This window comes from Lynx canadensis, chromosome B1 (genome assembly GCF_007474595.2).
Source record: "Lynx canadensis isolate LIC74 chromosome B1, mLynCan4.pri.v2, whole genome shotgun sequence".
NCBI lineage: Eukaryota > Metazoa > Chordata > Mammalia > Carnivora > Felidae > Lynx > Lynx canadensis.
In genome coordinates this window covers 39,360,777-39,371,795 of record NC_044306.2, presented here as the reverse complement: position 1 = coordinate 39,371,795, position 11,019 = coordinate 39,360,777, and the positions used below count along the sequence as shown (strand labels likewise).

At 44.0% G+C, this 11,019-nt stretch overlaps 1 protein-coding gene across 1 annotated transcript in view; it reads right to left on the bottom strand.

The window, feature by feature from the left end:
• Window positions 1-2,277: 2,277 nt before the first annotated feature.
• Window positions 2,278-11,019, bottom strand: part of SH2D4A (SH2 domain containing 4A) — a 64,469-nt gene continuing 55,727 nt past the window's right edge. The window contains exons 9-10 of the mRNA XM_030312492.2: window positions 5,461-5,681; window positions 2,278-4,970 (exon numbers count right to left, since the gene is read on the bottom strand). Of these exons, the coding sequence (XP_030168352.1) occupies window positions 4,878-4,970; window positions 5,461-5,681 (314 nt within the window). The 3' untranslated portion in view covers window positions 2,278-4,877. The remainder of the gene's footprint in view (window positions 4,971-5,460; window positions 5,682-11,019) is intronic.

Below are 11,019 nucleotides of genomic sequence, written 5' to 3'. Positions count from 1 at the left end.
GAGAATGCCGTCTCTATGCCATTTCTAGTCTAGACTAAGGTAGAAATCTCTCTGTAAGCCATTTCAACTGGCTAATACATTGTGTGGCTCATAATTGTATCTCCTACTGTAAAAGTTTCCCTTTCCCCCCGAAAATTCATCCCAGAAACTGTAGCAAATGGGTCATTACTAACACAGCCCATTGGTTATATAAGCCGAGGTGCTAACAGAGGAGCATGGAGTGCAGGGATCCTGGCTTTGTTGGACCCGTGATTCACATAGAATAACTACCATTTGCAGAGAACGGTATAAATGCCAGGCACTTTACATATTTCTTCTTTAAGCTTCAGAACCCAGTGGGTGACTGAGAGCTGAAGCTGAGATGCTTAGTATTTTTTTTTTCTTTTAAGATTCCACTCAGCTGGTTAATGATACAACTAGGATCCTGACCCTGACTTTATCGAGCTAACTCCAGACCAAATAGTGTTACCACACAATTAAAAAAAGCACTTTTGTCGTGTAAACCTCCTGAGAGTTTTCAGTCTGGGGCAGCAGGAGGAAGTGTAAGGATCCAGCACAGGGACAGAAGGAAGCACAGCAAGTGCACTGGAAATAGAATGATAGAGTCCACAGTGGAGGCAGGAAGAACAGAACTGACACACTGCAGAATAGTCTGTGGTGGGGAAGGAAAAGAGATGAGGAGCTCTCCGGAAATACAACAGAAAAGGAGGGAGAGATGAAAATGATGAGGATGAGATTACAAAAATGGAAGGCAGAGGGCAGAAAGGGAAGGGAAGGCATAAGGCAAACAGATGTGTTCTTTAAAGATGTAATTGTAGAAACTTACCTTCTAAAAAAAAAAAAAGACCTGTGGGATGCAGTCTGAAAGTATTTATCACGTTCTTAGCAAAAACGAAAGCAGAGGTCCAGGGAGATACATCCACGCGTCCCCTGTAAGTCATTTTTGTGTGTGTGCATCACACGGCAGGCGTCCCAAGGTATCTGTGTGCTCACACGTGCCTATAACATGTATTTGAGAAAGTTGGCTCACAGAGACAGCTGTCTTTATGGAAAGGAGCAACTGTAAAACTTCAGGCCATGAACTTCTTTTTTAAATCTACAAGCAGATTTTGTGCCACATGAGCACCTGCCATTCTTTTACTTCAAAGGATGGTTAATTCCAGAGTGTAGCTCAGATGGGCAATTTTTGATATAAATGCATCTAAGATATTTTAAGTGACCTGTCCATGCCTCGTTTTCACTTTTTCTCCCCTTTCCTGATCCTTTTTCTTCTTAACTCTATCTTTTTCCTCTTCCTGGTCTAAGGTTTGGACCTACTAACATTTCTTGGCATTACTGAGCTCCGCTGGGGATGCTGAGGGACAAAGTAACTTCCTTGTGCATTCTCCCATAGCAGGGTAGGGTAGGAGACCAGAACCCAGGGCCTTACAGGTGATCTGATGGGGGGGCGGTTAATGATTGTGAGGGTCTGGCAGTAGAGGGATGGCAGCCAGAGAGTCTGGAATGACTAGAAGAGGAGATTCTAGAATCTCATTGAGGGGGTTGAGAAAGAGAAGAATCGACATAGGCAGTGAGAGGCATTTGTGCACAGTCCCAAAGTGATAGGCAGACTGGAGTGCCCGAGGCTGGAACCTGGACAGTAACAGGAGAGGAACATCCTCGACCAAGAAACCTTAGGCAGGTTAAGGGGGCTGGGCTTGTTGAGGCAGCAGAAGGAGGGGACCAGGACCAGGGTATGGACATCCTTGCTTTAGGTCATAACTAGGGTCAGACACAGGGAGACTGTGTCTAATAGCTGAGCTGAGAATTCGGGCCCCCCCACCCCCATTTAGTGTTAATCACTTTCTGAATTCTTTACCATTCTCTCTCCCTAAGAATTTTAAGTACTACTCCTGGACATCACGTCCATTGTTTGATGATGTGATCATTGTTTGTGTCAGTTTATTCCTCTGAATATTAATAACCACAGGATAAAATAGTATATAACTCAGATCTGCTCCCCCTTGTACTATGTTAATTCAGTCAGGTCATTTGCTGTTTCCCCAGTAGGATGTTATTTAGTGTCCTTATATCTGGGTATGACTGTACTTATTTCCTCCAAAATAATTCTAGGCAGAGGATGATGCTGGAATCATATGTCTTCATAATTATTAGTGACTATAGGGTACTTTTCTATTTATTTCAAAACCTTAAGATTTAAAAACTGAATGAAATTAGTAAAAATCAGTTAGTAAAAACACCTTAATTAAAATAGAACTACCATATGACCCAGTAATTCCACTTCTGGGTGTTTATTCAAAGAAAGCAAAAATACTAATTCAAAAAGATACATCACCCCTATGTTCATTGCAGCATTATTTACAGTAGACAAGAAGCAACCTAGGTGTCCATTGACAGATGAATGGATAAAAAGATGTGATACACACACACACACACACACACACACACAGGAATATGACTCAACCATAAAAAAGGGATCATGCCATTTGTGACATGGATGGACCTTGAGGGTGTTATGCTAAGTGAAATAAGTCAGAGATAGACAAATACCCTATGGTTTCATTTACATGTCAAATCTAAAAAACATACGAAACCAAGCCAAACTCACAGATAGAGAATAGATTTGTTGTTGCCAGAGGGAAGGAGGGTTGGGGGGGGGGCAAAATGGGTGAAGGGGGGTCAAGAGGTATAGACTTTCAGTTATAAAATAAATAAGTCATGGGGATGTACAGTATGGTGACTAGAGTTGATAATACTATACTGCATATTTGAAAGTTGCTAAGAAAGTAGATCTTAAAAAAGTTATCACAAGAAAAAAACTTTTTAACTTTGTAAGGTGATGGATGATAGCTATACTTATAATGGTGATCATTTCACAGTGTATACAAAATGTCAAATCATTATGTTATACACCTGAAACTAATTTAATGTTAATGTCAAGTACGCTGCAATTTTTAAAAATGTGCTTTTGTATTAGAAGTGAAAGCTGACATTCAGAGAGCTAATGGTGGGAAGATATGGAGACAGAATAGAAGTTTGTGACTTCCTGTCCTGTGCCATCTTTGCAATTCTATAAGGTCACAGCTGTTGAGTCACAGGAATGAAAGCCAAAGACAGGTTCTCTTGGACAAATGTCTCACTGACAGTTGTCTCTCAGACTGTACAAACACATGCGACATTTCAAGTAACACTTTACGATGATCTGTGTTTAAAAACTTTCTCATAAAAACACACGTGTGCACCCATACACACTCACACATACACGTCCCCCACACTCTGTCATTACATTTCACACAATGAACTGCCTCACGGACTAACTGCTGCAGCCCCTGCTGCTTCTGGAGGAATGCAGATACAGGGACTAGGCCTGAAGTGCAAGGAAGACTCCATCTCCCCAGGAGAAGAACCTGTGGCTCAGAGCATAGGAGCATCCTTGGTCACTGCCCAGAGGCCAGCACCCCTGCTGAGCCGGAGGCTGGGGTGGGGATGCAGTGGGGCACAAGACTCCTGGCTGAGGGAATCTGCATCCCACTTGGGAGGTTACTCTTCATCTCCCTTTTTCCTTCATTATCAGGGAGGAGACTGTAGAGCAACAAATGGTATGTGATGTGTGTCACGTTCCACAATTATGTGAACTTCTGTGTTCCTTTCCCAGGGCTGCTCTAACAAATTACCATAAACTCAAAGGCTTAGGGCAATAGAAATTTATTCTCTTAGGGTTCTGGAGGCTAGATGTCTGAAACCAAGGTGTCAGCAGGGCCACATTCCCTTCCAAGGCTCCAGGGAAGGCATGTTCCATACTGCTGTCCTAGCTGTTGGGGGTTGCCAGCACCCCCTGCCATTCCCTGGCTGCGGCTGCATCTCTCCAGCCTCCGCCTCTGTCGTCCCATGGCTGCCTCACCTCTCCGTGTCTGTTTCCAAATCCCTTCTCTCCTGCTAAGGATGCCAGTCATTGGACTGAAGGCCCACCTGAATCCAGTATGAACCATCTTAACTTGATCACATCTGCAAACACCCTGTTCCCAGATACGGTCACAGTCACAGGTACCAGGGCTTAGGACTTCAACATATCTTTCTGGGGACACCGTTCAACCCACAAGTAGTACTCACACAGCTCACTATTCTGTTCTGGTCTACCCCCACCGGTAAGCACCTCATGCCTCATCCTGTGTGATGTGCTCCTGGATGGAGCCAAGGTAGACTGGGCAAGCACAGTCCTGCTCATGGAAACACACTCGCAGATGTCTGCTCATGCTTCTACAGTCCATGGTATTTCTTTACATGTTAAGCCTCTCCTACATTTTTAAACTACTCATTCAATTTACATTCCCAACTTTTGTTCTTCTGTGTCTCTTACATCCTGGCTCCAGCATGCGTGATAAATGAAGTGTGTTTGCGGGGTCATTTCAGCCACGAGTAAAGGCTTTTTTTGCCAGCTCCCCAAAGCCAACATGGAACTTAATGTAAACACAAACCTGAGACATTTCAAAATGACGCAAAGAGGGGTCATGAAATACTTCACATGAGCTACTAGTTTTTGAAGTAATGCCTTAATTCCTAAAAGGTTTTGATTCCTTCTTTGTTCATTTTATATACATCATTAAGGTTGTATCCTTCATGTTAGGTAGTTGCTGAAATTGGGAATCATCTCTCTTTACTTTCAGAGTGAATATCCTGCAGAGGCAATTTTCTTTTAACATTAAACTCCAGCATTTGTGCAGAAGAGAGATTTCCGTGGGGCTTTAAGGATACTTCCAGTTGATCAGCATTGGCTCTGCTGCAGGGTGACTTTGGCTTCACATACAAATGTCTATTTCAGCGATGTCTGTCCAGAGGAAAGCCCAGCTGGAGGTTACAGGATGACACGATGGAGACTGTCACTCAAAGAGCTCCAGGTAGTCGGGCGGCTCATCCTGCTGACCACAGGGGTACAGAAGGAGCTCTCTCCCCAGGGAAGTTATAGGTTCCTCCTGTGAATCAGAAGGCATAGGTCAGGCTGGGCTGTGGGGGGGCAGGTTGTTAAGACAGCATAAATAATAACATCATGTCCTTTCTGCCTCCTCAGGGTATATAACTTCTTGCTTGCCCTTAGCTTTATTGGTTTATGACAATCTTAAAAGAGATTTTTCTCATCTGCAAATTGCAGATTTTCTCATCTGCAAATTTCCCTCCCAGGCTTGAGTTCTAAGTAAGAGTGGTCTCAGATGTGGTCAGTGTGTGCACAGATTTTTAGCATCTTCTACATTCTCTGCCCCAGTGGGTTCTCCCTGAATATTTGAGGAAGAACTAGGTTCAATGATAAAGGAAATGCAATTAAGAATCCTGATTATCTAGAAGAATTATCAAAGACTAATGCCCCCATTACTTGTCTCAATCTTTTTTCTCGTAATTGCCTTTCATTGCCTGGGCTGGTGCAGGACAACAATTCACAGAGCAAATTTAGTCTGCACATGGTTTCACCTTGTGATATTCCACCAGCTCCGCCAGGGTGGCATGCTGGAGCCGGTCCACACCCAGGAAGCTGTAGGAGTCCGTAGAGGCATCTATGAGGAAATGTTTGCAGCCATCCTCAGACAGATAGGACAGGGCGTAGCCTTTGATCCTTTCACTGACTCGGATCAGAAAACTGCCTGGCACACATGTGCTCAGAAGTTCATTTGCTCTCTTTAATGTAAGAATTCCTGTGGGAAAGAAAAGCAGGTATTTCAGCCAAATCATTTCCAGAACTTTCTTCAGTTAAATATAGCTGTGTGGATAAAGTTTCGTAAAAAGTAACAGCAACTGTAAGTCCATTTTGGTTCTTAAGAATACAGTGCAGTATTGGGGCGCCTGGGTGGCACAGTCGGTTAAGCGTCCGACTTCAGCCAGGTCACGATCTCGCGGTCCGTGAGTTCGAGCCCCGCGTCGGGCTCTGGGCTGATGGCTCAGAGCCTGGAGCCTGTTTCCGATTCTGTGTCTCCCTCTCTCTCTGCCCCTCCCCCGTTCATGCTCTGTCTCTCTCTGTCCCAAAAATAAATGAACGTTGAAAAAAAAAATTAAAAAAAAAAAAGAATACAGTGCAGTATCATTCATCTTCTGGTATTTGGTAACTGGGCCAGCCAGGTAGGTTACATAAGCAAATGGATAATATAAATGAGGGTGTGCACGTTTACCCTTCAGAGTACGTTTCCACCCATGCACCCAGTTATCACACCACAGCTGTTAGGTAGCTTCTGTGTCTGGCATCCTAGAAGCATTAGATCTGGAAGGGGACTGGAAGTTGCCTTCCTCAGTTTATTGGCGAGGACTCTATGGCCTGGAGAGTGATCCAACATGGTCTTAAACAGTGCTTCTCAACCAGCACAATGTCTAGAAGTGTATGATCGGCATCTTTGGTTGTCATGGGCAGGGAGTTGCACCTGGCAGCCAGTACAGAGAGGCCAGGGACGCTGCTAAACATCCTACAGTGAATAGTACAGCTTCACACAGCAAAGAATTATCCAGCCCAAAATATCAATAGTGCCAAGCTGAGGACCCTGGTCTTGGAGTCAGCAAGTCAGTGACAGAACCAGGATGGATCCAGGTCTTCAAGTGCTTTCTACAGTAGCTACTCCTAAATCATGCTTCAGTGGCATTTAAAGGAATACAAGTATTTACTTATAAACATATATATACACCTATATATATGTATATATGTTTATATATGTATATACATATGCTTCTATATTTATGTCTCCATATGTTTGTCCTAACATATATTCAAAACAATAAAACTCTTCATATATATTAAGTTTTATATGTATATATAGTTTAGATGCCTCATGAATTCACACTAATTAAGACCAGTCTTTCCCCCAACCAGTCCAAACTCATGAGGTTTGACTCATGTTCCCAATTTCCCTTCTTATTCCCATTGTAATTCATCAGATGAATCACTAACATTCAAAACATACAGAAGGTATGCAAACACATCTTGGAGAGATGGTAACATCGTTCACTTATTCAGCAAGTTCGGATTTGGGAGGAGGAGCGTTATTCTCCCCCTGTTCCCTTTCACCACTGCAGAGAGAAGCTCTTTCTCCTCCTGTTCCACAGTTAGCTCCGTATTGATACTCTGTATCTTGTTATTAGGAGAAAAAAACCCAAAAACCTCCTGGTGAAAGGGCAATGGATGGATCATTACAGTCCTTTAGTCTTATTATTAATAAAGTTAACTGAGAATTGAACCCTAATTATCCAGAACAAAACATTAAATAAAACCATCTCTATTTTACTTTAATAAAAGGGGGATTGAAAAATCACCTGTTCTCAGGGCACCTGGGTGGCTCAGTCAGTTAAGCGTCCAACTTTGGCTCAGGTCAAGATCTCACCGTTTGTGAGTTCGAGCCCTGTATTGGGCTCTGTGCTGACAGCTCAGAGCCTGGAGTCTGCTTTGGCTTCTGTGTCTCCCTCTCTCTCTGCCCCTACCCAACTCATGTTCTGTCTCTGTCTCTCTCTCTCAAAAATAAACATTAAAAAATTTTTTTAAAAAATCATCTGTTCTCTCCCAGCCAAGACGAACCACTCAGCCCTTCTCCTGCCTTCTCTTCTCCCATGCACCATTCAGGAGGCCCCAGGGCCTGCACCTTGAAGTCAGAGCGTTCAACCCCTGTGAGGCTCAACCCCAGTGAAATGCCAGGATAAGAACTGGGGATGTTGAAAGGCTTGGCAGATTCCCCCACTCATAGATAGGAAGCATCTCTGAAACAGAAGAGTCACAACCTCTCTCCTCGGGCCTCCAGCTCTACTGTGCTGATGCCCAGCAGGGTTACCAAAGCCTGTGCTTTACCTCCATTATATCCAGTTACCTTTCTGCCCTATCCTTGACAAGACTGAGCCAACACAATCTGTGGCACCACTGATACTGGTAAGCCTCTTGGATTACCTGCTAAACTGTCCACTGTAGGTGCTCAAATGATACCTATATTAAGTTCTAACAGATATGGACCTGCTGCTACTGTTGGTCTGTTGTACCTTTCTAGACACACCTCATCCTATTGATAGATTCCAGAGGACAACCATAAGCTGAAACAAGGCAACAGGTAACCAGCCTGCCCTGAGACTAAACATGACTGAGGTCTCAAGACTCTGTGTTTGATGGTTATGGAACCAGGGAGATTTTTCACTGACACTGAAAACTCCCCTTCAGAGGTGAGGGGCTAACAAACCACTAGTGAAGGAGAAGCAGCATTCTGGAAAAAAGATTTCTCTCTTCTTGCAGACTTACTGACAGGCTAACTCTGAAATTGCAAGTTACTTCAACAGATGGGGTAGATGTTATAATTTATAACATCAGCATGTTATCCAGATGGATTTAGATTCCTAAAATGAAAGCTACTCTGGAAAATTATAACTGAACCTGGGTTAAGGTAGGTTAAACTCCTCCTAAAATCAGGTCACGCAGTAGCTGTAAATCAAACTCCCCCAAACCTCTCAAACTGTAATTATTACCCATTACACGCAGATCTTGGCACTGTGTAATCTCCAGAGACACTGGAACACAATAAAATGATTTTGAGGCGAATCACAAGTCATAATGGAGACTTGAACACAATGGTACTGACAGCAGGTTCAGAAGTTAAGTGTTATGGAGAGGAGGCTTTGTTCTTTTTGCTTTACAACAGGATTATCATTTCTGAGGAGCACATTCTTTTGGCTCCTCTGATGATACTGGTCCAAATATAATCTGTTGTTCCATCGAGGGCAGTGGGCACATCCAGGGATGCCTGGCTATGATCGCTACCAAGCAGTGAGCTTTGTCTGCTTGCAAAGAGAGTTCTTGAACACAAAGCCAAAATCCAGCATCAGATATTAATCACCTGGATTTGGGCAATCTCCTTACAGTACTGATCATTCCCTGATTTACCCCTGTGCGTGACTCTAAGAATTCTAGAGCAGCGGTCTTCGTCCAAGCCCCCTAAAGGCAGTGTCACCTCCAAGCAAGTTCCCTCTGACCAGCTCTCTTCACACATATTACAAGAACCAAGCCTATGTGAGTTCATAGGAGGATTTCTGTGCTAGTGAAGAGGGGTAAATAAAAGCTTTCTTTTACTTCCTCAATTTTTGAAATGAATCAGATCTTCACCCTCCCATGCTCTGTTTTTTTTTTTTTTTTTTTTTTTAATTTTTTTTTCAACGTTTATTTATTTTTGGGACAGAGAGAGACAGAGCATGAACGGGGGAGGGGCAGAGAGAGAGGGAGACACAGAATCGGAAACAGGCTCCAGGCTCTGAGCCATCAGCCCAGAGCCTGACGCGGGGCTCGAACTCACGGACCGCGAGATCGTGACCTGGCTGAAGTCGGACGCTTAACCGACTGCGCCACCCAGGCGCCCCTCCCATGCTCTGTTTTAAGCTGAATCCAGGCAGGGTGTGGCGGGACTACTCCAGTCCAAAAGGAAGCAGATGTCACTGCATAAGGTCTAACTGGATGGCTTCTGGCTTTTAAAGACCCTGGTGCAGAACTGGCTAAAACCCCTGAGGGCCTGAATACCCAGCATGGAGGTTCACAACAGAAGGAGTTGAGAGGGAGCCGAGAGAAACGTCCCACTACTTTCTGTGTGTGATGCCAGGGCACTCTCTAGAAAAGTACTATTCAACAGAATTTTCTGTGGTGATAGACATGTCTGGGCTGGCCATGTGGAGGCCACTAACCATATGTGGCTACTGAGCACCTGAAATGTGACCAGTGTGACTGAGAGCCTCAAACTTTCATTTTATTTAAAAAATTTTTATTTTTATTTATTTATTTTTTTATTTTTTGAGAGAAAGCGTGTGCACAAGCAGGGAAGAGATAAAGGGTGAGAGAGGGAGAGAATCCCAAGCAGGCTCCACTCTCAGCCCAGAGCCCCACACAGGGCTCGATCCCATGACCACTAGATCATGACCTGAGCCCAAATCAAGAATTGGACATCCAACCAATGGAGCCACCCAGGAGCCCCAATTTCTAATGTTAATTTTAATTAACTTTGGTATAAAGAGTCACATATAGTTAGTGGCTACCATATTGGACAGCACAACTCTAAACCCCACTGGGATGAAAGCAGACCTCCATGACAGGCCCAGGAAGACTATTTTTTTGCAGAAAAGACTGTGAACAGATCTTAAGAAACTTGAAATAACTCAGAAATTCTAGCATGGCCCTAGTTGAAAATCAAGTGACAGCAACTACCTCACAGAAGAAGGGCAGTTCTCTGGGATGCCCTTCTCCACAGCTTCCTCCTGGAAAATGCCTACTCATCCTCCAAGATTCAACTCAATAGCATGAAAATAGCATGAAGCTTTCTGACTTCTCCCTGAGCAGTAAGTCAATGTTCCTCTACACCTGCTGAGCACCTGGTTCCCACCTCCACCTGAGACTCACCTGGTCTATTCAGGGTCTCACCTGGTTCCCCCTCCATCCTGGCAGGTGCCATCCACAGCTCTGTCAGCGTACTCACAGCACATTCTACTACTCTGTGTCTCCCTGCCCCACCTCCTTGTGATCTCATGGGGAGCAACTGATTTATTTTCACACTCTCAGCACCTGCTACTTAGAAGATGCCCAGAAAAGAACTAATGAGTAATTCTGTCTTATAATCAAGCCAGAAACTTTCTTCTCTAGGACACTTCTATGCAGCTACTGCCCCTATTGTTATTGGTAGAGCATTGTTATCGGTAGAGACAAGGGATGCCCTCATGTTTCTCTGAAGGACTGCTAACTTTGTTTATATGTGTACATCTGTATGCCCTACTTCCAGAACCTGGAAAATATGTGTTTCAAAATCAGATGAAAGGTAACCAAATACCTATAACATGTAGAGTTCTTAATGTCTGCCTGGCACTACTCAAAGGGTGCATTATTTCATTGAATCCTCAAAGCGGCCTGACGGCAGGTACTGTTCCTACTCTCAAATCACAGATGAGAAAATCTGCATCAGAGAGAGCATCATAATGTGTTTAAGGTCACTGAGGTAGGCCAGGAGAAGCGCTGGTCTTGAACCCAGGCAGTCTCACCCCAGA